Source organism: Osmerus mordax, chromosome 3 (assembly GCF_038355195.1).
Source record: "Osmerus mordax isolate fOsmMor3 chromosome 3, fOsmMor3.pri, whole genome shotgun sequence".
Lineage (NCBI taxonomy): Eukaryota > Metazoa > Chordata > Actinopteri > Osmeriformes > Osmeridae > Osmerus > Osmerus mordax.
Genome location: NC_090052.1, coordinates 13,761,481 through 13,786,482, shown reverse-complemented (window position 1 = coordinate 13,786,482; position 25,002 = coordinate 13,761,481). Strand labels below are relative to the sequence as shown.

The 25,002-nt window shown below is 44.1% G+C and overlaps 1 protein-coding gene across 1 annotated transcript; it reads right to left on the bottom strand.

Annotated features, from left to right (window-relative positions):
• Positions 1 to 1,367: 1,367 nt before the first annotated feature.
• ern1 (endoplasmic reticulum to nucleus signaling 1) lies at positions 1,368 to 24,915 on the bottom strand. The gene is made up of 22 exons (XM_067232978.1): positions 24,693 to 24,915; positions 18,325 to 18,445; positions 16,149 to 16,182; positions 14,611 to 14,683; positions 14,359 to 14,431; positions 13,326 to 13,448; positions 13,012 to 13,113; positions 12,588 to 12,849; positions 11,763 to 11,841; positions 11,308 to 11,464; positions 11,050 to 11,165; positions 10,657 to 10,872; positions 10,121 to 10,382; positions 6,674 to 6,764; positions 6,174 to 6,363; positions 5,946 to 6,045; positions 5,387 to 5,586; positions 4,882 to 5,029; positions 4,531 to 4,658; positions 4,310 to 4,433; positions 3,593 to 3,660; positions 1,368 to 3,400 (listed from the first exon to the last, which is right to left on the bottom strand). Exons 1-22 carry the CDS (start codon positions 24,765 to 24,767, stop codon positions 2,603 to 2,605), a joined length of 3,540 nt encoding a protein of 1,179 aa, XP_067089079.1. The 5' UTR covers positions 24,768 to 24,915; the 3' UTR covers positions 1,368 to 2,602.
• Positions 24,916 to 25,002: the final 87 nt, after the last annotated feature.

The following is a 25,002-nucleotide window of genomic DNA, read 5'->3' as shown; positions in this document are numbered from 1 at the left end:
CCAACATTGTGTAATCAGTAATGGGATATTTTTTAATTTGTGTTTGTTGTCACACCCTAAAAGGGTGTGAAAGGAGGGATTTATTTGAACTTTAAAAATATCCACTTTAAATCCTTAAATGGGTTCTTGATGTTACTGCTTGATCATGGGAGATAAGGTGATGCTGGGACTGTAACTCTTTTCTGCTTCAGGACGAGTCAGACCGGCGGGTCTGACTACCTAACCCCTGTTCTAAGGCCCCATTCCCCTGGAGACCCTGCCCCACCTGCCCCAATACATCATCAGATGTTCGGGGAAGCCTGTTGTACATTTATGGACAGGACCATTCAAGGTCATCGAGAGAACCTTGCACGCCCTAAGGGTGCTGGGGAAAGGAAGTACGTGGTACCACTGGAGCATGTGTTGTGCTGCTCCAGAATCCAGTTGTACGTTGCAGGAGTTGGTGGAGAAGGGCCAGTGAACCTTTTGCTATTGCTACGAATGTCCCTGTGTAACAGGATCATTGTCTCGGCTGAGGATAACCCGACGAAGGGATCCAAATGCCGTTGCTGGGGCTGGCTGACCAGGACGAGGAGGCAGTGGTTGGTCCAGGCTATGTTGATCTCTGGTGTTTTCAGAGATCAAAAGAGGGATTAAAGAATATATTGTGCTTATTAAAGTTATGCATTGTGCTTATTAAAGTTATGAAACTTAGAAGTGTGCTCAGGCTTAAACATTGGGTCTCACACTGAGTGTGGGAAGCAGGCTGTTCTTTGTGTCTCTATCTTTTCATCTTCAGAAACAACCTTGAATCTGGGTGGAGATGGCACCCGAGCAGGTGGGACACGGAGGCAAGAACAACTCCCTGATGCACGAGAGAACAAGCTCAACCCTCTTTTCATCTTTCTGTTTTAATTGCACTGTATATTATATGCTGGGGCAGGGAAAGATAGACAGTTGGACTTCGTGAACCAGCCCAAACTCTGTTGCGGGTAGGGAAACGTAGACAGCCCCAGAGCTCTGTACTTGTTGATTTCCAACTGCTGAATTAAAGCGGATATTATCGGACCTCTGCGACTCCAGACCACTCTTTCTAGAACACAGATTTGTGTCATAGAATACCATCATTACATATTGGAATAGACACAAATATTTTGAATCCTTCAATGTCTCGATCATTTAAACAGTTCAAGCACGACAGTCCGGATCTGAAACCAACAAGCAAATCCGGTCTCGCCCTAGCGAGGAAAACACAAACACCTTTCAGTAAGTTTCGTTTATCCTAAAACGTGTATATAATTCCTGCTGGATATCATGGCGATGATTGTTGCGCACATTATATTACGTGCTGATTTTTTCCGGTGCATACATTGAGCAGCTTTCTGGCTTTCAAGTTTATTCTGGTCTTGCATATTATGCATGGTATTCTCAGACATACAGACATTGAAAGGATTCCCTCAACTCCTTCCACAATAGCACAAAAAAAGAAGGTATTAATTGGAGTTCCTGATTGCATAACAAATTCCTAAATTAAAACATAACCAAGTTGTAAAATATACTATTTTAATTCTTAGGTGAGCAGTAAGCACAGTTGACTTGACGAAAGTAATTTCACTAAGAACAAAACAAAACAAAAATAAAGATTAATAAATTAAAGGCCTTATTTGGTCAATTAAGAGATAGCAAAGATTGAAACATGTAGATGTACAGTATGCAGAATTTTGTGAAGCAAAGAAAATTCAAGATTTCTTTTAGAATTGAAAACAGTAGTTAGTTTACCTGTAAAGCTTCTTTCAGATGATGGCCCATTAATTTAGTGAGACATGGATTCATACTAGCTGTACCCAAATGTACCTTTTCAACATAACACTATTAGAGTTACGTGTCGAATTGTCAAAAAAATTGCATGTTAGATCTAACCGGTTTATACCCTTTGGAATAAACACCTTCTACTCAAGAACACACAGATATCTGGATTCAAGAGAGAATAGCCGTTTCTAGCAGCATCAGTCATCAGCAGTAGCAGCAAGCAAACCCGTGCCTTTTAGGCCCCAAGACACACAGCACAGTGTTATAAAAAAGGCACAATGGCCACATCAATGACATCATTATCAATGATCAAAATCGTAATCTGTACAAAAATATACACCTCTTTACATAATGCATGTTTACTGAGTAAAATATCATTTCTGATAAAACTACCACGGACAAACTCAACTCAGTGTTTGACAACATGAACACAGACCTCATATTTTGCACTCAGCAACATCTTGACACTCAGCAAATCATGACATTGGACTGGTACTCCATGGCAAAAAAAGTTTCTCTCTGCTAAATTTAACCCCAAGTTTATGTCCACCCAAAATGGTAATTTAAAAAATAACACACCCTGACTTGTTCAAGGTAGAATCCTGGGGTGCTGAGGGAGACCATCTTGTTTACCGGTCCTACAGAAGGCACATGACTCAGGTTTTGACCGCTGCTTGCAACCCTAGTGGCGAATCCCAGGCACTGCAGGCCTGTTCCTCACCAATACAGGTACAGCAGAACATCAGAACCCCAGTTCCTGTTCACTAGTAAGGCAAAGCTCCACCCTGTACTGCATCCATCTACTTATCCTGGCTCACAAAGGCTCTGGGTTCAGAGTGACGGGGTCCATAGGAGGCCCTAGCTCTGTGCGTGATTGGGGAGGAACACGTTGTGGAACTGGGGATGGCGTAGATGTAGGAGGGGTCTCTGCGGGTAAGGAGGGAAACGCTGTCTGTGCATGAGGCTCTGGAGGTGTGGACGTGGCTGGTAGAGTAGGCAGGGGTTGGTCTTCAGGTGAGGTGAACGATTCTGTCTCTACTGGCATTGTATTTGGCACCAGCTGTGTGGGGGCTGTAGTGGGTAGAGGTTGTGTGGGGGCTGTAGCCGGCAGAGGCTGAGTGGGGGCTATAGCCGGTAGAGGCTGTGTGGAGGCTGTAGTGGGTAGAGGCTGAGTGGGGGCTGTAGCGGGTAGAGGCTCTGTGAGGGCTTTAGCGGTTATAGGCTGTGTGGGGGCTGTAGTGGGTAGAGGCTGAGTGGGGGCTATAGCGATTAGAGGCTGTGTGGGGGCTGAAGTGGGTAGAGGCTGGAATAAAGCCACAAGCTCTGCTGAATGGGACGGTGGGGACGTGTGTGTTTGCGCAGATTCTTTAGCGCAGGGAAGGTTGACTGACATGCCTGGTCCGGGAGGTATGTGTGGAGTCCGTGCCCAAGCGAGCTGCTCTGAGCTGGGATAGTAGGGCAGGAAGGGCCTCTCGAGGGCACAGGTGTGCATTGCCAGGTAGGTGTGCAGCAGCAGGTGGGGGAAACGGAAGGTGAAGTAGGAGACAAAGTCTTCAGGAATGGAGCCCAAGGTCTCTTGGACCTCTGCAGGCAGCTCTCTGTAATGGTGCTTCTGTAGAGGAGACAGACAAGAAGATGAAGCCTGTCATTCAACCGTCGTTGCTAACCACACAAAAGAGACTATTAAAAATAGAATGGAAAACTATTCAGTACACTATGAACCCAGTTAAACTGCTTTTAACTTCTTGATACTTAGTTTAACACTGAACTGGTTTGCATCACGCTCATACATCATCATGCTCACCTTGTTCCTCATGGCACGGAGAAGATCTCGAACTGACCCGCCTTTGTATGACCGGAATTTACGCAGATCTGTCCCGAGAGAATCATCAGGAATGTGTGAACCCCACCATAAGACCCTTTCAACTGAACATGACCTAAGCACTTCAACCACCCCTGGTACCAGCCAGGCAAAAAAAAAAAAAACGTTTCAGCAACTGTTCATTCTCTGTCTGCCAGGAACTTACCCCATCCCTTATAGACAATACAGAAATGGTAAATAAGCAACAGAAAAGCACAAAATGAAGTTATATTATCACAAATTCTCAATCTGACAGAGCGTTATGTTTGTATCATTCTTGACAGCTCAGGTGACATGGTGAAGATGGCTGCAGGAACTTCAGTTTGCGCTCAAGTCTAAAAAAGCACTGGCTGGCTTGTACAGGAAATAATCACATCCTCAATCACTTGCATATCAACCTACTCCAGTCTACAGCTCCACTATGTTACTGTATTATTCAAGTACTGTTGTGTGACTAATGCCTGCAAACCATATTGAATCCCAACCCGGTGGTATGTTTGTTACAGCAGTATCTAACTTGGTATGTGACTGAGGCAGCAGAACTTTGATGCTAAAGGTAAACTCAGACCTGCTGTTCCAGTAAATAGTGAGATAAAGCAACAACAAAAAAAGCCATCTCTGCGCTGCTGTTTGACAGAGCAGCTACTCCTGGCCTCTCACCTGTCTGAAGGGGCACTGTGATGTGTTCCCTCCAGTCCCCCTTCACCACGGCCCGCCCCCCTCGCTCCAGTTGCCTCACGATTGGTCCGTCCAGTGGCTCCTTCTCTATGCGGTCGCTCACGTCCTGGAAGAGAAAGATCAAGGCATATTTATGCACACTGATTGGTTAGTGTGTTTGACCTGTGTTGGAGGAGGGGGTTTGATTGGACAGTCCATCAGACCTGGAAGAACTGCAGCTCCCTCTCCAGGCTCCAGAAGAAGGGGTGTTTGAGCACACTGTCAACTGAGGGCCTCCTCTGTGGATCCATGTTCAGCATCTGCTCTATCAGGTGTCTGGCCACTATGTCGTCTGGGAGAGACAAGCGCACAAAAAGAGCTTTAAAACACACTTTGTTGACATTTTGTGTAGAAAAATTGTTAACCAAGCAACACTAAATCATCCAGATTCTAGTCGTTCACAAATAGAACCTGTTTCAGTACACTCATTTAAAATCACAGATTAAAACGATAAAAACATCACGCCTCTCCAGAGGAAGTGACATCAGCAGACAGGAAGAGGAAGTAGCCCTCACCATGTCTGTCAGGCTGCAGCTGGTCCAAGCTGTAGGTCCCCAGCAGGATGTTGGCTTGCCTCTGCAGGGACTTGCCAAACGGGTGACTGCCTTGGGACACCACGTAGTAGAATACACATCCAGCAGAGAAGATGTCCACAGTACAGGTCTGAAGAACAGAGGGAGAGGTTGAGAGAAAGAACAATGTATGTAGTTAAATTCAAGATCAAATAAAAAATACACCCCAAAGAAAAAATACTTTGAATAATACAATTCTGAACAAATGCAAAAAAATACCAAACTGGAATGAATTATGGACACTATAACTAATTATGCTACCCTGATACTGTAGGTACACTTATGGATAAGAGGTGTCCTCTCAGTAAACATCAGTGAAAAACCTAAAAATGTGTCTTTCTCAATCTGAGAGTAGCTTTGTTTCTTCTTTCTTCAAAACGGATTACTTGTTTATCAGAAAAAGAAAAGAACAAAAAGCTCAGCTTCTTGGTCTTTCTTTCCCACTCACAGGGTTGTCTTTGCAGTCCTCACTGAGAACCTCCGGTGCAATCCAGCCCTCGGTGCCCGGGACCCCCGACCGTCTGCTGAAGCTGTGCCGGCCCACCGCCAGCTTCTTACATAGGCCAAAGTCTGAGATCATGGCCCGCACGCGGCCATGCGCGTTGGGCATGGACACAAGGATGTTGTGAGGCTTCAGGTCCCGGTGGACTGGGTGAGGAGGGAGAAAAGCGTTAGAGTAGTTTAATTGAATGCAGTTTTCTAAAGACAATAAATCACATTTAAATTAATTTGTATAACCCTTTATTCAAACAGTGTCACAGAGGGCTTCACATATGCCCATAGAACTGCAGCTAAATCTAATCTAATCTTTCAAGGTAGACAAGGAAAAACTCCCAGGAAAGCTAATTGAGGAAAGAATTGTATGAAACCTTGGGAGGAGCAATTTAGTGAGGGAAACACTGAGTCTAATTCAAAGTTGTTCTTGGTTCAGGACTCAATGCAGTGAAAGGAAACTGCCCTGGTGAGTGTATGATATAGAAGCCACATGGAAGAGATGATAGCAGTACCTATGTTGAGAGAGTGCAGATGAGCCAGTCCTGACATGGTCTGGTGCAGCAACACCACAGGCTCCAGTCCACGCCGGTCAAAGTCCTTCCTCTCCACATACTGAAACAAACACACCAGCACAAACAAGTACATGAGCGCAGGTGAAAAGTAACTGGAGCCAAACAACAGAAAGGGTGCAAGGATGAGAAACAAAAGAGAGGGAGAGAGGTTAAGTGAAGGGCATATGCCTCTTGCAGTGAGGCGGCGCACAGCTCGATGGCAATGTACTGGAACTGGCGGTCTCGCTCGGTGCAGAAGTAGCGGATGACGTTGGGGTGCTCGTCTGACTCGCGCAGCAGCTGCACCTCTCGGTCAGCGAAGCTGAAGCACTCTGGCAGGATCCTCTTCACCGCCACTGGACGGTTATCAAACTGACCCCTGGAGAACACAGAACCAAGGCTCACAGGAGGGTCACTCCATTCTCCTTACGTATAAAACCGGAATGATCCTTTGTGAAACTATAACAAGTGAAGGACTTCCGCCCTTAAAACTGATACCTCAGTGCTTACTTCCATCGAGAAACACTTCCTTAGTAGAAATTAAATTGCCTACCAAATCTTGAATTACACTCCTGTGTGGTACATTTTCTATCTGGATGAAGTAGTATGTAAGACTATGACTCACAGACTAAATTTAAGAGCTTGAGAGGTTTTCGTGTTTGAGTCCACTGGCATAGATGGAGACTCACTTGTACACGATGGTTCCCTCTGCACCATGCCCCAGCACATTTTTGGGGCTGAACGTGATGTTTCCCACACGAACTGTGTTGATGTCCTCATCTGGTCAAACACAGACACATGTACCTTTAAAAACACTAACAATTGATCTAATCAATCCAGAAGACTTAGGCTAAACCGTTTTAAATCTCATTGTTTTAAAGAAATGTATGTATAAACTAGAGGGTACAATTTCTGGGGAAATTGTAAAGTGTGCTTGCTTGCTTCAGTTGCAGAGGGGTCCGTTTTTTTTAATAACATTTTTACAACTGATATTTCTGTATATTTTATATAAAAAATGCATAACCTACTTATTATTTATAAAGATTAAATCGATTTAAAAGCATAATTTTTTCTGCTCATTTACAACTCAAAATACTTAGAGTGAATAGTAGAATGAAATAGTTGTTTTCTCATTTCCCCTGCAAGAGGGAATGGTGATCAGCAGCCTCATAGTTGAATCAAAACGAATACATTTGGCAGACCGGTGTAAAAATGGACTTAATCTCTATGACTTAAACGTCATTTTAAATTATTCCCTTCTCGTGATATTTTCAGGCATTTAGCCTACTCATATTGCATTCAATCATTAATAAAGAACCCCCTTTGAAGATTATTCTATGACGTTACCGGCAGTAGGAGATGGAATCGCGATTCAAACAGTACGTAGGCCACAGCGTTGCAGTGAGCTACACTGGTTTGAAACCACAGGTAATGATAATTTCACCCTCAAATCGTTTACTTGTAATGTAATGTCATAATAAATCCTACAACGAAAATGTATGTGTGAGGAATGTTTATTTTAATGATTGAAAACAGATGCATAATAGACCGCTGTAGTATGTGTAGGGAGGACAAACCCGTTTGAGCGTTTTTCCTAAAATACGTTTTAATAGTTATTCCTGGGGAAATTATGGAATTAAATTACATATTAACTATACTGAAATACGTGTGCACAATAATATCAACAATATTTGCTCAATTTAGACGTTTTTAAAGGTTTTTAATTTTACCTCGAAGCTACTTCCGTTAATCAGCAGTTTGTGAAAAAAAGGCTAGTTTTACGACAGTGACTTTGGATGTAGCCTACTTTAACATGTTAGCTGATTAGCCGTTACGAGTGACAATGATAATTTCACCCTCAAATCGTTTACTTGTAATGTCATAATAAATCCTACAACGAAAATGTATGTGTGAGGAATGTTTATTTTAATGATTGAAAACAGATGCGTCATAGAGTCTATGACGCATCTGTTTTCAATCGTTTATCTGACTGAGGCGACATACTACAGCGGTCTATGATAGACCGCTGTAGTATGTCGCCTCAGTCAACAAGCGAAAAAAGTTTTCGAAAGTAAACGTACTAATAATATCAGCGTACATCGTATTGTACATTAAATATCACAATTGTGTTTCTTATCACAATGTTAAATGAGCAATAAGTTCAGTTTTGCATTTGTTGACGCTTGGAACTCTCCGTTGTGATTACATTGAGAGCAGAACGTTTGTCCTCCCTAGTATGTGTTGCCCGGGCAGCAGAGGCTAATGTCATGATGCTAATGCTTCAGTGAAATTAGACTACTGTTTCCGAAAGTAGATGTACTTCCTTAATAATATCAGCTTATATTGTACATTACACATCACAATTGTGTGTCATGTCACAAGGTAAAATGAGTAAATAGTTATCACCCAGGCCTCTTTGCTTGTGGCGTTTCTGCAGCTGCCTTGCAGTAAAGGAGTTAGCCTAGCTATCTCCCAGAAGTTAACGAGCTGCTAATGTTCTGCTAGAGATAGTCACGCGAGTTTTCGTGACGTTAGTAGCGTCAGAGACTGTGGCTAGCAAGTTAGCCACCGTTAGCTTCCCTTTTCGCCACAAAAACGTAATTTTTACTTAAACCGTGCAACGGAACGTAAATAAAAATACAAGCAACTCAATCGCTACCAAGACGAAACTTTTGACACCTAGGTTGTCTATGTAGTCCAAATATTGACTAAGGCTTATGCCTGGGACACACTGGCTGCGAAGCGCCTGGACGCGCCACGCAGCGCCACGATCGGCTATGACTGAGCAAAAGCTGTTCACACCAGACGTGCATTTCTCTGCACCGGTCACCAAGCCTTTCAGCTACTCTGAGCTTTCCTTTACGCTGACATGGTACATGAACATGGCATTGGCTATATCCCAGCATTGATCCTTATCTACGTTGTCCTTGTAAAATTGTTGCTGGGGGGTTGCTGTGCTTTTCAACTTCAGAATTCATTTAATGCTGATTTTAGAAATCGACTTAGGGGTTCTCTTTCGGTAGGCTATGTCTGCACGCGTGTGTGTTGTGTGCAACGCGTGACAACTTGTTTCTCTCAAAACAAACAAAACAACTACGGGCATGCTAGCTCAACGGATCAATCCGTTTATTTTCATTAGTTTTCATCAGGGTAACCACATGTAAAGGACGTTCGTTACCAACATTGTGTAATTATAAAGTCTACAACTTTACAAATGTTCACTATAGTCTACAATTAATGGAGTAAAATCTTAACATGTTTTTTTCTTCAAATATATCAACTAATATGGTGTATTTCATCATCCTGCAGCCGATTTCGCAAGCGTCTGGCGAAAAAATTCGACCAGCTGCCGAAACGATCACTGCAGATCGCAGGCGACCGCAGGCAATCCTGGCACTTCGCAGCCAGTGTGGTCGGTCCTATTTGATAACATGGGCGCCGAAAGAAAAAAAGGAGGCGCTTCCAGGCGCGTCGCAGCAGATCGCAGCCGATCGCAGGCAGTGTGTCCCAGGCGTTAGGGGGGCAAAAAGAAATAATAATATATATCTGAGAGAACAAAGGTTGTGTCCTTGCCGAAGGCAAAGCACACCCAATTAATGACTAAATGACTAAATGTAATGTAATCTGTATGCGTACTCAGGGGTGTCTTAATAGCACCTGAGGCCCCTGGGCTATAGACTTTTTTTTTTCTTCATTTTTTGAGGCCCCCCACCTGCAAAAATCAATTTCCTTTTGCCCCCCTAAGGATCAGTCAATATTTGGACGACATAGACAACGTCGGTGTCAAAGGTTTCGTCTTGGTAGCGATTGAGTTGCTTGTATTTTTATTAACGTTCCGTTGCACGGTTTAGGCTGAAATTCAGTTTTTGGGGAAAAAAGTGCCTTGTGTCAACGAAGGGAACTCAGTGCTAGCCTACGTCACAACGTCAGCACACGTTGGGGGGCCTTCCTCCACATCCACCACCAGATGCCACTGTAGAGCATAATGACACCGCGAATACGGACGTTTATCATCATTATTCTTTTGTATTATTATTATTAAGAGGCCCCTGATTGGTCGAGGCCCCGGGCTTAAGCCCAGGTAAGCCCGTGCATTAAGGCGCCACTGTGCGTACTCGGTGTGTGTCATTTCGTACCTCCATCGTCATGCTCGTTTGCGGAGCTGCCCAGCTCGGACGCAGAGAGGTTGGAGTGGTTGGAGGCCCGGGGAGTGATGTTGGGGCTGCTGTGGTCGGAGCTTTCGAAGCGGGCGCGGGCCACTTCCAGGTAGTCTGTGTCCGGGGCCAGGCCCAGGTCGGAGGGTGGGGGGAAGGGCTGTTGCTTCTGGAGCAGCTCCAGCCTCTCCTCCATTTGCCTCTGGAACTCCTGGTGCTGTAGCTGCTGCTGCTTGTGCATGCTCTGGGGGACAGAAGATGGGGAGGAGGGCCGGGGTGAGACCGTTGGTGTGTATGTGGGCATGTGGGAGGTACTATGGGAGTGGACACATGCACTCACAGGTTCAAAGAGATTAAGCATGCAACCAGTGTTTGTTTGATTAGATTTATTTGTAGTGCGACGACAATAACAACAAAAAGGGATTTTGCATATGCGCAGATTTGCACGGAGGCGAGCAGTGAGAGATCCCTGCTGCTCCACAGCTGACCAGTAGGTGGAGCCCTGGCCACACGTTTACCTTTGGGTAGGTGATCACGAAGGCCAGCCAGCCAGCCAGGAGGAAGGTAGAGAAGATGATGGTGGCCATGTCCTTGAGCATGGTGTCCACAGGGGCCTCAGGCTTGGCTGCCGATCGCCCCCCCACTCCTCCTCCGCCCCCACCAGGGGGCTGCTCTTGGACGGAGGTTTGGGGCTGGGCCGGGGGACCCTCCTCTCGGCCGCTCTCGTTCGCCTTCTGGCGTGGAGGGAACGGTGGAGGAGGGGAGCAATAGTACATGGAGGAGAGGGAAAGATTAAATGTAAAAGGCTTGCCAGGAAGTAGTGCGACAGGGATCCATTATCAGTGATTTGGAGCTAACGAGTAACCCAAGCATTTACTGTCTCTCTTACTCTCACGCACACACACACTCACCTCTTCTAATGTCTTTTCGGTGGTGGGAGGGATGACATTGCCCTGATGTCGAGGGATGCTGTCTGGAAATTTCTCCAAGATCTTGTTATGAGCATCAGGAGGTGTCTCGTGGTGACCTGAGAGACAGAGTCAGAAAGAAACAGAGAGAAAAATAGAACGATAACGATTAATGTTTTTAAGAGGTGCGAGGTCCATGTCGATTGTATTCAGCCTGGCAGGAAAACATCAAGCTGACAGGACCAGAAAGGTGGTGTGTACCTATGAGCAGCAGGTGGTTCCTCATGAAGTTGATGCGGTTGCGTTCTCGCAGGGCGGCATTAAACTTTACACTGGTGCTGGGCGTGATCACACACTCTTCCTCGTTCGCCTCCCGGCTGCTGGGCCCCTCCAGCATGGGGAACGTGCTGCCACGGGGCTGCACCACACACACACACAGATTGGGGCACACACAGAAAGAGAAAGCCAAATGGAATCACGTCCCCCTTCAACTTGCTTCAACACTGACAAAACACCCTATTTGAAGCCAAGCTGGGAACCTGGTTCTCTGTTTCTCAGAAGCTGGTTCTCTGGTGCTGGGAACCTGTCCAGAGGTAGAGTGAACTTGGGGCAGGGCCAGGTAAACATGCCTGACTACCCCAGGACAGGGACAGGGTCATCGTGACTCCATCCACATGCACCCGGCTGAAGACCAATCCTGGACAGGTGTGACTCACCACAACTGTGACTCCATCATGAACCAGGGAGGGCGAGGCGTACAGGCTGGTGGAGTATTTGCCCACATAGAGAGTGGACCTGTGGTACACACAGCAAAGGGGGGGAGGGGGGGTTAGGTTTTTAAAGTGTAACTTTTCCAGTTGTGGATGCTGATTCTAACACACAGATGTACATATCAGCATATCAATGTGCAACACTAATTTTTCATTTAATTGTTCCATAGTGGGTCCAGCAAGGCCACTCTACTCTGAATCCTACTATAGTGAAGTGTTTCTAAACTGAAAACTGACTAATGAGTCGGACCATTCTTTCCTTGATGGATCACTGCCCTTGTGTTGGGTTTCTCCTTCAAGGCACTTCCTGTTGAGTATGAACATGCCTTTGTTCTGCCATTTGAAGTTTTAACGTGATATGGGCACATTTGATCTCGAGGCTCATTAAGAGACATCCACTGTGGATTTGCTTAACTCACTTGGGCATGTCACAGCTGTGACTGGAATGCAGCAGCTGCAAATCCCTCATACAGGCCTGCATGGGTTTCAAGCTGAAGTCAGATTGTATAACCAGGCAATATAGTGTAGACATGCGAGGCCTTGTTGATTTTAGAGAACACAGGAGGTGTCTTTGGGTCACGGTTTCAATTCACAGTGCCGTTTCTATTAACACAACAGACGTTTTCAGAAGAAACGAGAAACAAGAGTTTCGGTGGTGCGTTTGTGTGTCCCCACCTGCCTCTCCATTACTTTTATCTCCACCCATGTCGGTTTGTATCTCTGTAACCGTGTCAGCGTATGTATGTATGTGTGTGCGTCCGCCCTGCTTACATAAGCTTGTTCTTCGGCTTCTTCTCCTTGGGAAAGGGGTACTTCCACTGCGTGATACGTCCCACTTCCCCGGACATGAAGGTCAGGTACCGCAGCGTCTCCACGGCGACGTTGGTGTGCGCCACCTTGCGCAGGCCCTCACGCTGCCAGATGTACATGGCCACTACAGGAGAGTTGTAGTTCTGGACCCACTGCACATCGCCAGACTCACTGTCTACCGTCACCACCAGCCCGTCCCCGTTCGACACGAAGTGGGCGTTCTCTGCCGAGACCGGAGAGGGGTTTGTCAAGTCGTGCACTCGTCTATTAAAGAACCGTTGGTGTGTCAAGAAGGTGATTTCATGTGATATATTGTGGCAACGTTGATGAGTTTGGTTAGGAGTGGGGGGAGTCAGGGGATAAACAGTTTCCGGCAGGTTCTTACTGTATTTGGTTTCGTCGTCAGGCAGGGTAGAGGCGTAGTCTGAGTAGGTGGCGTTCCAGCGCAGCTCTCTGCTCTTGGTGTCGTACATTGTGATGGTGTACTCTGGAGGGGGACAGGGTGTAACACACATGATATGTGTGAGTATATTATACCTGGGTAGATGTGTGTAGGTTAGAGGGTTACAAGTAGGATGGTAGGTGCATGTGGGTTGGAGGGTTACAGGTAGGATGCTAAGTGTGTGTGGGTTACAGGTATGAAGGTAGGTGTGTGCGGGTTACAGGTAGGACAGTAGGTGATCCGTTGTAGGGCCTCACCGGTGCGTCCCAGGTACAGGAGCGATGAAGAGGGACACAGCATCTCAGCAAACGAGGAAGTGAGCGTCTGCTGCTTCTCTCCCGTCAGCAGGTCTACCACATACCACAGGTCCTGCTTCTTACCTAGACACACGCGCACACACACTCTTCAGAAAACGTACAACCTCAATGGGAGGTCCAGTTGACAGTTGATAACCCCATGTTTCCATACAAACATCACTTTACCAAATGGGATTGGGCGGTGACAGCTTATCATTATTTACAGTCACACCTACCACAGCCTCAGACCAACTTCCTAGTTCGTTGGTGAAGGGAGTGGCACTAACAGTGAGTCTGGCTGGCCCTTGGCAAAACCAACGGATTATGAAACAGTGCCTGCTGTGGAGCCAACCACACCCAGAGTGGGATGATGTTAAGGCCTGAGTAGTTCCTCTCTGTGGGCTTTGTTTAGACAGGCGGATGATTGCTGTTGGTTTGGCATTGAGTAGCGTCTTGTGGTGAAAACGAGTACACTGAGCTTTTACACAATAGTATCTTCCTTTGTGCTAGCAATGGCTTCCGTAAAGGAATGCCCTCGACACTACTACACAGATAACGAGTGACTCAATAACGTGTTCAACAGCTTCCAACGGTGTTGAATTCCAAAGAGCTGGGGCTAGGAACGGGATGGAAATATAGTCTACGTCTTCTACTCCGAAGAGATAACATTCATTCAGGAGTCCAGCCTGACACACTGTATTCTACATAAAATGCAAATATTATTTTCTGTGAGTGGTTTTTAAAACTAAAGACTAAATTATGCATGCATGTCTTTGTGTGTAAGTCGAATCGAGTCTGAGATTGTTGGAAGTCTGGTGGTCTTCAAAGAAAAACAAATTACTGCGTGATGTGGAACATTGCAGTTTCACAAGTTGATGTTGCATACCAGGCAGCCCTTTCAGGCAGTATGTGTTATTTAGTGCTTTTTATATGTATGTCTGTGTGTGTGTGTGTGTGTGTGTGTGTGTTACCAGGTGCTTTGTAAAGGTCTTACCCATGTAGAGGATTCCATCAGAGCTTCGACAAGGTGATGCCTGAACCAGCTCCGGTATGGTGAAGGGCAGTTTCTGTCACAATATGGGGAATTAGCACAGACATTTATCACACGCATACACACTCAAAGTTGATGCACGAATTCATGACCTGCTTATCGACTGTGGTAAGGAGATGTAGCACACTTCTAGGTAGAGAGGAAACCGAGTGTTCCTTAGTAACCATTGAGAGTACAGGCTGTTATTCCTCCTACCGTGAGCCCTTCGTTGTTCTTCCCCCCCAGAGAGTACAGGCTGCCATCATTGGGGTCAGGCAGAAATGCTGGTCTGGAGAAAAAATTACAGAGACAAACTCCACTTTTGTGATGGAAATTTGTCTTGGGTTTCTCCAAGGCAACTTTCAAAAAGTGATGTACGTGGTCCAATTATGGATAATACACGTTTTTTGTTTGTTTTAATAAACTAATGCATTGTGCTCATGATCAAATTGGTAACACACACACACAGATTCCTGGAATTATAGATAGGGCACAGTGCCCGTGATGATGTCGGTGACACAGACGTATTTCTGGAATTATAGCAATGCCCTTGATGCAGCTGGTGATGACAGTTCTTCTCAGTGGTTTTAGTACCTATATCTTCTCAGATCACAATTTAAATTTTCTGTCATCTCTGAAGTCAACCTCCAAATCTATTCTAGTCAAATTGCCAATGCTTCGTTAGCCTACATTCATGCAAATGATTATATAGCCTTCATTTGTTTGCTGTTTCCTACATTATAAATCGCTTATGTTATGTTGAAGAAAATGTACTATATTGGTTCTCTGTTAAATTTTCTTACCACTACAAACATCTAAACATTTAGTTCATAACAGAAGTCATTACATGCACAACGGTTGAGCCAGTTGTAGGCCCAATTCACCATACAGCGCTTGTACATTTGCAATGTGCAAGCAGTTTTGACATCAGTAAACACCTTAATTTATATGACAATTCACGGATCTATACTGAAAGTATCCACTTTATATTGTCGTTCTGTTAGCTAGCCAACCCTTTTGAAAGCAGCTGAATTTTGGTTGTAAAAGCGAATTTGCTTCTAAATAACTAAACAGAATTTCCCCATTTTCCTTACTACGCTTAGTTTCATTTCATCGCGAATGCCTTTGTTAATCGCATTAGTGTAATCGTGGTACTGCACTCCGTTGGATTATAAAAAGGACACCTGCAAAATATTACCTTTGCAGAGTGCCCGGTTCTCGAGATACCTATTCGTAAGAAATCCGCTGCAGACCAGAGGACCAATCAGAGGGAAGGGGCTGGGACGTGAAGAGAGCAAGCCAAACTGGCGGCAAGTAATTTCTTTTTTAAATTTGATGTTGAAATGCTTATCCAAACAACGTCAAACACTTATTATCCAAAACAAATTTTGTATAATAAAGAGGACACATGCCGAATATGAATTTTCCAGAGTGCCCGGTTTGTGAGCTGATCGTGGGAAACTAAACCCATTCTAAATTTGTACACACACACACACACACACACACACACACACACACACACACACACACACAGATCTTCCTGGCATTATTAGAGAGATATTCACTTAACCGTTTTTCTCTCTCCATTTTTTGTCTCTTTCAAACTATACACAATTTGGTCTCTTTAGACTAGGCATAGTATAACTGCATTTCTGTCATTAAAATAAGGAAGAAGAGTAGAGATATGCATAGTCAGCATCTGGCTTCCTGTAAATGACTCTCTCACACACACACACACACAAAATGCTACTCACTCTGCCACATGTGTAGGGACCTGTAGAACAGGATCTGTAAAAGGAAAAAACAGGAAGACGTTTCTGTGAATTGCAAGAACATTTCAAATGACAGCACTTATTGAGCAATTGTGCATAGATGCGCACACAATAGATGCTAACTATTCCAAGAGCCATACAGCTCATTTGAATCTCTCTCTATCAATCACACGCACAGTACACATGTTACTGCAAGCCTACATACAGTCCTGTATGATACATTGAGTTCTTGTAAATGCCTTTGTTTGTGCTAGTGTAAACCCAATATTAGGCTAGGTTGCATCCTCTTGCTGCTTATGGTAGAGCAGGAACTGATAAGAGGCTAATGCCCCCCCCCCCCCCCCCCCCCCCCAATCTTCCTGATAAAACAAGTTACACACACAAGTTAAACACACAAGTTAAACACAGTGAGTGTGGAGGAGGCTTCAGTTGACCCCTGATGTCAGGCTGACCCTAGCTGAGGGCCAGACAGACGCCCAGGCCTCAGAGACACGATGCTGCGGTGAACCAACACACGCCGGACGCAGAAGAACATGCGCGGCTGACCAGATGGCCCTCCTCTGACAGGAGAATGGCAGTTTGTGTGCCTGTGTGGGGGGGGGATTACATGGGGAAAATAACCTATGATGGCAGGTGTAGCCAGATTCAGTTTCAATATTCAAAGGATATATTGGGATGTTGGGAAAACAACCTTATGTTGGCCCGCAGTGGTTCATGAATTACTGCTGGGTCTGATTCATCCTCATGCATCAATATCGAGTACAGGAACATACAGTACACCACATGGTTCAGGGAGTAAAACAAACATTTGTTAAGAGGCATGCCTCCAACTCAATTCACTTGACATCAGCGGCCGTTTCTCTCAGCAAAGTGCTCTAGAGCCAAAATACAAACCCTCTGAAGTATAAATAACAAGGTATAACAACAACAACCATATCTGTGTGTGTTTGTCTGGGTGACTAGGGTCACAAGGAGGAGTCTCCGGTATGGACCTGCACATCACAGTTGGGGTTTAAAGGAGGGTGCTGGGCTGAGCTGGCTGGTTGGTTATGCTGCCGGCTCTGAGGCCTTGGGGCGCACACACACACACACACACACACACACACACACACACACACACACACACACACACACACACACACACACACACACACACACACACACACACACACACACACACACACACACACACACACACACACACACACACACACACACACACACACACACACACACACACACACACACAAAGTGTGGGCCACCCAGGCTCAAGTTCAACAGGTGTTTCAGGAAAGCTCAGGGCGTTGGTAGAAGCAACCACACTCACCTGTGTCAGTGATGCTGACTGACTACTAGGTGTAACTTGAGAACTACACATTTTTGTTCTTTCCAATTTCAGCTCAAACAATTCCGTCTGGCGAGGATATCAACATTTTCTGTGAACCTTGCTGGCACACATGACTTAGGATATGTCCTGCATCAACATGCTAATTGTGCTAACACATCTAAGTAATCTAAAGACTAGATGTTTGAATTTGAGTGTAGGTACAATCATCACAGAGTAATTCACCCTTGCCCACAGTGACCTTGACTACAACGAGGCTATATCTGCTCCACTCTCTCTGTTAATGATTACCAGCTGAACAAGCAGAAGACAACTGCATTTAACTCAGGTGCCAGCAAGGGGCATGAGGGGGAAACATCCATTTGAACACCTTTCACACAGTCGACAACAGCCAGTTCTACAACCTCTCCTTACTAATTGGGACACTTTACGTTAAACCAAATGCCGTTTGTTATTCTGACAGCCTGTTGCTCAACCAGACTTCCTATGTGCTCCACCTCAACACTTGTATTAGCCAAATGTTAGGATGCTCTGCTTCTCTACAAACCCCACCTCCCGTCTCCACTTTGAGCATTTGTTGTGTAAAGATATCTCATCACAATGTCTCGGTTATAAATCAGGTTGCCTCTGCTTGACAATAGGCAAACACTTAAAATATCTTCCCTTTCAAAAAGCTAGTGGGGTTCCATTGTGGGTCCTGGGGCACACCACAAAGAGGCTTTTGTTTTGTAGGCGTAACCTGAACGTTAGCTAGAAAGAAACACACTAACGAACAAGTGAATTGTACAGTAGAGCTCTCTCCCTCTCTCTTACCTTCTTTCAACGTCCATTTGATAGAGCCAGATCTCTTGCTCACGGCGTGCAGGTTTCCATCCAGGGTTGACACAAACAGCAGACTTTCAGGAAGGGATACGGTGCTGCCTTGGCAAAAACCCTGCACGAAATACACAAACTTATGCGCCAAGTCACACAGGAGGCCTTATCTAACTGTACAGGTTTCTGCATGTAAAATGGACTGATTAGCAATGAATTAATACTTTTTTAGCATTCATAAAACCAAAGGAGGTAGGGGTTGAGATCCAATGCGTCCTCATGCATGTGCAATAGGAATGAACTCACGCCACTAATTAACAAAATGAATTACAGATCACAGTCGCCATTTTCCCCCCCCATTAGGTTTTGGCTAACCATCCAGCTAACAAACTCACTTCACATTCCTTCTATTCTATGAGGCCATTTGGTGACATAGCCCAAGATCCATAAAAGAGATAAAGACCATAGGCGATGAACATGTGCTCTTCTTCCTCAGCAGGTTATATTGCACCAGGAATGCCTTCTACAAGAGAATAGTCGCCCCCCAGAAGGGGGGGGGATGGGGATGGGTAGCCTAGAGAGGTTTACCCTACTCTTACTACCAATCACAGCCCCCCCCCCCCCTTTCTCTCTTTGAACAAGCCCCAAATGATTGTTTTATGAAGTAAATACTTTAGGGCAAACAAGCAGTCAAATGAGCTACCTGCAGGCATGAAACCATTCCAGGAGTTGAAACAGCAAGTATCAGATAAGAGTGGGGACTAGGGGAGATAAGGGGGTCACAAAGCGTGCAAGGCACAACACGTGCACTTTCCACACTTTTACACTGCCTCATTCCTGATAAAGTGTGCCTGGTTTAAGCGTGGACGTGGCCAGGGAGAGAAGGGAGACACGTGGTTGAGGCTCCCTCCAGACTCTTCCCACTTGAGCAGACAGACACAGGCCCACATGGGCAGGCTTGGACTGGGCTCAGCAGTCTGAAGAACTCAACAGGGAGGAAGGGAGTGGACACACACTGGGTGGACTGTCTCTGATACAGTCGACTGAGGGAAAGAAGGAGGGAGAGGCAGAGAAAAAGAGAGCAAGAAAGAGGTGAGCATGACAAAGAAGGTATAAACAGTTAAAAAGGGAGATCCGACAGCAGCAGACTAACAATCAACTTTCCTGCAAGAACAGGCTTGGGCTAGCTGGAAGTGAAGTGTATGCACTATTTAAAAAAAAACACATTAACCTGATAACCCAAACTCTGGTTTTCATCTTGCTCTTGGCACACAATAATACAAGAGGAAGTGACATAGCAGAGTGCTTACACTAAACGCTAAACCATTTATACACATAGCTATATAGCACTGGTATCAATGGCAGCACTGCAGCCTATTCCCAAAAATACCTCAGGGTACTGAATATAGCCCCTGTTGTTTGAGGCATATCACCAACCGCCAATTACTAAGAGGCTCTTCTCTCTGCACTCAGCCAATTACCAGGGGCTCAAGGTGGTAGAGTAAAGTGCTATTGAGACATAAAAAGCCCCCCAGACCCAGCCAGTCAGGCCTGAGCGCATGGCATGCAGAACAAACAGAGCACAGTTCAGTGTACGACCTGGCCTTAGCTGAATCAGTGGGCCGTCTTGCAACAGCCCACTACACAGCACATTTCAGCATGTTAATTTAACACTTGGAGTGTTCATTTTACTTGTTGAGTGTTTATACAAGGCTACTCTCTGAGATGGATCTTAACACTCCTGGTGTTAACACTTTGATTAGCTGTGTATACATTTGATGCTTTTTTTGTGTGTGTTTTAATAAATAAATAAATAAACTGCAATGCCAAATCACGTGAAAATAATTTACATGGGTTGAATAAGGAACTTCCAATCAAAGCAAAAATATTTTTTTGTCCAGCGCAATGAAAAGTAAGTGTCTGTCCCTTCGTGTTGGCTCAGTTCCCATACTCTAACCTTACAGTACACAACGTGTGAGAGCTTGAGTCAATACTGTACACCTGTGGCAGTTCCTACAAAGCAGCACTGACTACACGTGTACCACAGGACATGACAAGTTAGAAAAAACATCAACAAGTCAACTTACAGTTGATTCACCCTCCATAACCTCCATTACACTCAGTTTCACAAGCAAAAACAACATCTGCTGCAAGAGAAACATGATTATTGAAATAGCAGCACCCTTAGACCCGACCCCATAACTCTCATACATCTGTCAGATGTGTCGCACGGCTATGCTGGTGGATTGAAAAGTGGAAGAAAAAACAAAAAACCAAGGGACATAGGAATCCTTCCTTAAATTTCAATGTTAAACAGCTTTTAAACATGGAAAGTCCGACATTGCAAAAGCTTGTTACATAATGCACAAGAACAGGGCGAAACCAAATTCTTGGCAGGTTCGGGCTCTCTCTGTCTCACTCCAATGAGGCCAGACGGCAGCTAAAAGGGACAGCCTATAAAACGTGCCCATTCGTCCCAGTAGAGACTGTCTCTTCACCCTCCTACGCCCCTAATATCAGTGCCAGAAGTTTTCAAGCACGTGCAATTGGTAGGTTCCCACCATCTGTCAATAGTAATAGACACTTCTCAGAGAACACAAAGAGGCAAACACAAGCATCTTTTTCAGGGTAATGTGACGCTTCTGATGCTTAGAGCCTAAGTTCTCACGACAGACACTTTTCTTGCACTGGTTTGTGCCAGTGCTTACTGGAACATCAATAGGTCCCCACCAACCTACACCTGCTGCAAAATAGTAATATTGAGCATGTCTGATAACCTGCTGTAGGTCCTACAAAAATAATGTAGCAAAAACATTATCTGATGCAACTACTATGAGAACAGAAACCAGAACTGTGAGCTGCTTCCGGATGTCAGTGCAACTGAATCTTGCAGAAGGCTGCTAGCTCCATCATGAACTCAATGCATAAGGGATTAATATAAATTACGTTTTTGTGCGATATATGACTTAAGTTAGACTGATAGAAAACAGTTGAGAGGACCAGGACAGAGAACTCTTATGAACCTGTAGCCAAGCCGACTTTTTACAAATATAGTCACTTACCAAACTTCGGTTGGATTATGAGTAGCATAAAATCCCCCTACGATTAAAAATACTAACCAATAAAAAGTAGGCTATACACCTGTAAACTAGACTCTGAGTATTCTCTACCCATGCGCCGTTATGTGTACCCGTTCATTCTAGTAAAGGCTTTATTCGTAAATTAACTTACCCTTCATGGAAAATTTCCAAATTAGTCTAAAAACTTTCCTTCCATTAGCAGAGGTACCATGCAATGCAAGCAACACTTTTGTCTTACTTGTTTGCAGTAGTAGATGTTTACTCAGTCACATCTGTCAATCTATCGTTTTTGCATTTTATATGACGTGCATGACTTGTGTTAAACTGTATCGCGTAATCATGTAATGCATAAATAATTATAATACTTTAAAAACTATTAAAGGGGTGATTGACTTTTTCGGGGGGTATTTCACACTGTTCCTTAAGGTCTCCGAATAGGGTATGTAACATTGATTGGGATGAAGATGGCCCGGGTGCTGTTCTATGCCCCCTGATGCCTCCTGTGAATTTGTCCCGGGAAAAAACGCTAGGTCTTTTCCTTTTATGGTATGCTCATGAATATATAGATGAGCTGCGCGCTGATTGGTTGGTTTACAACGAGTGAAGCTGCGGAACAAAGACGCAACACGGCCAACAGCACTCACTGAAACAAGAGGGTGGAGACTTGAACTAAAAACGTACAAATAAATCTATTGTGTCTACACAACACTGTTTTCAACGGATTGACTAAATATCAATTTGACATGATTACGTTTAGGGCTGCAACAACGAAGCGATTAAATCGATTATTAAAAGCGTTGGCAACGAATTTCATTATCGATTCGTTGTGTCGCGCAATTATTACGCCACTCAATATGTCGCGGAGATGTTTGAGTTAAAAAAAAAAAAGTTTAGTTGAGCGCGGAGCGGAGGTAGAGGAAAGGCCATCGGAGAGACGTTGTTGAGTAACGTTGTTCTGAAACACATGGCGAAGGCAGAAAAATCAGTACAACCCAAGTCATCCAAGGTGTGGGAGCATTTCACACTAAATACATCGAAACAGTGTGTTAATTGACCGAAGTGAAGTTAGTTTCAGACATTCGTCTCACGTTCGGAAGACGCTACTTTGCAGCATCGCGTTAGGGACCGGGTGAAAACAACCCATACCATTTTGAAAAATGTAGACTTTTATAATTATTATTATAATATATTTTTAGGAATATAAAACCTCAAACAGACACCAGAGTATCTTAACAATGTCTGGTATACTTCCACAGCCTTTACTTTTTTAATGAAGTTTCAAATAAAATGATAGAAAATCACTAATCTTTGAAAATAGCTTAATCCTCGCATATCTTAACTTTTTTCAAAATTGTGTCAAAAAATCTTAAATATACACCAGATTATTCTAATAAAGTCTGGCCTACTTCCACAACCTTTTAATTTTCAATAAAGTTTTAAACAAAACTCAAATAAATTGCTCATCTTGGAAAATAGCATTAAATCCACGCTAATATTAATAACTTTTTCAAAATTGTGTGCCTGTTTGTGCACATTCTGAAGATGTTTTGCACTGTCAGTTCTGTTTTTGAATAAAGGGTTGGAAATTAATGCTTATCAATGCTTATCCGATTCATCGATTAATCAAAAAAAGAATCGACAGATTAATCGATTAGTAAAATAATTGTTAGTTGCAGCCCTAATTACGTTAGTTGTTTCCACTTCTGTTGTCGAAGCAAACAGGATCGACTTAAGTGGGTAACATTAGCACTACAGTTTAGCAAACAAACTATCGTGATTCAACTCAGCTTCAGTTAGCTCTAGCTATCTTGCTGAAAAATTTATCTGGACAAACATGCATCTTGAATTGTAGATTTACACGACAACACAGGTTATTTATTTGAATGAAACACAGTCAGGATCATGAAATAACTTAAGCCCCATTGCCAATAAACTAAATCATCACGCATTCTACCGATGCTAGATACAGGCAGGATCATCACAGCCCGTCGAGTGTTTGGTTCCTTAGGAAGACTCTGAAAAGTGTCAGCATTCCCTATACAGCCTGGAACACTACATTTACCACCGTAGTCCATTTTCAAAATTTCAAAATGTTCTAAACCAACCGTTTTACAGCTACATTTTTTAATTGTGAGATTTGCATAGGAAAGAGGTGTCAATGGACTTTGAGGTTCACTGTATGTCCATTTTACCCACTGAACTGTTGTTATTCAGCTGTGACAAGGTAAATTTGGTTCTGCAATAAATGACCCCTTTAAAAGAATATGCCAAATAACCTGGATTTTTGAGACCACTCAAAAGTCTTACCATAGCATGAATGTTTGGCTCATCATAGCACTTGTCCACTTATTCATGCCACACTTTCTATTTGTCAACATTCTGGGGAGCAGTTCATATAGACCCAACAAGGGCAACACAATACCCAGTCATACAAATTTAAACTACACATCCCTTTCTACTTCCAACATATTTTTGTTGGATTTAAAGCCGACTTGGCTGCTACAATAACCAATTAGATCTTTCTTGGGTATTCGCTTTTCAAATCAAGTTTGTGTGATGATGAGGCCGAGTATCAAACTATATTTACTTTGTTGCCCCATCAGCTGCCATTCCCACCTCTTTACCGAGTCCCATTTCAAATCAACAAACTGAACATAGCTACTACACACAGACCAGCAAAGGACAGAGGTGATAGTTCTACTAATCAAATAGTCTAATTGTTTTCAGGAGGAGGTCCCTTCCAGGAGGGGTTTAAAGCTAGTTAATCTTATCTACCAAGCTAAGCTGGCAAGTAGAAGGCTGTATATATTGCACGGGTTTAATCTTCGCTTAAAAGTAACTGGCTAACTAGCTATGATTGCATTAACCAGAGCGTGCTTGCTTGATAGCTACGCTGATATGTACATATATAGTACATAGACTACAGGTTCGTAATTTGCAGAATTAGGTATTGTCTAAAGCAATGCAATGCGTACGTTAGCTGGCCAGTACTGTGTAAGCGGCCGACTAGACAATATCTAGCAACGTATCTAGCTAACATTAGTAGTTACCTAGCAAGCCAAGATATTAAGATGTAAGCAGCTTGCTAACAATGAACCCCAAGTCTCAAGCACAGCGTACTTTACCGCAAATTAAGGTGCTTGCCATTGTTATGCCATTTTTACCTTACTTATTAAATGGCATCACACCAAATGACTAGTTACTGAACACTGTATCACAGTCAATCACAACAAGCATGCAGCTAGCCATCTAGCTAGTTTGTTAGCTAAAGCTGGGTTTACAGCTTACCATCCGTAGAGGGTCAATGCAGCACAGCAATGTGAAAATGAACCATGGGCCCCGGCTGAAAACTGTCCAGTCCATCTCGAGTCCAACCGGGAACAGAGCGAGTTTGACATAGAAAACAGGCGCTGTATATAGCTAACCAAGATCTAACAGGCTTGACTGAACATAAAAAAAAAAAAATAGCCTTCTCTTCAGGGTAACCGTAGAGTACTCTCCTATCAGTTTATTAAGAGTTTTCCCTGCTTCAGTTGGCTTCCTCATATGTGGGGGAGGGACTGTGTGTTTCTGACGTCCACAGAGAGAAGGAGGAGAA

Bases quoted from the DNA above. Each gene is read 5' to 3' on its own strand.
- ern1 (XM_067232978.1), bottom strand. From the start codon at position 24,767: ATGGACTGGACAGTTTTCAGCCGGGGCCCATGGTTCATTTTCACATTG. The intron at 11,166-11,307 runs GTACACACCACC...TCTGTCTCTCAG, and splicing joins GAACCACCTGCTGCTCATAG to GTCACCACGAGACACCTCCT. The intron at 6,364-6,673 runs GTGAGTCTCCAT...TGTGTTCTCCAG, and splicing joins GAGGGAACCATCGTGTACAA to GGGTCAGTTTGATAACCGTC.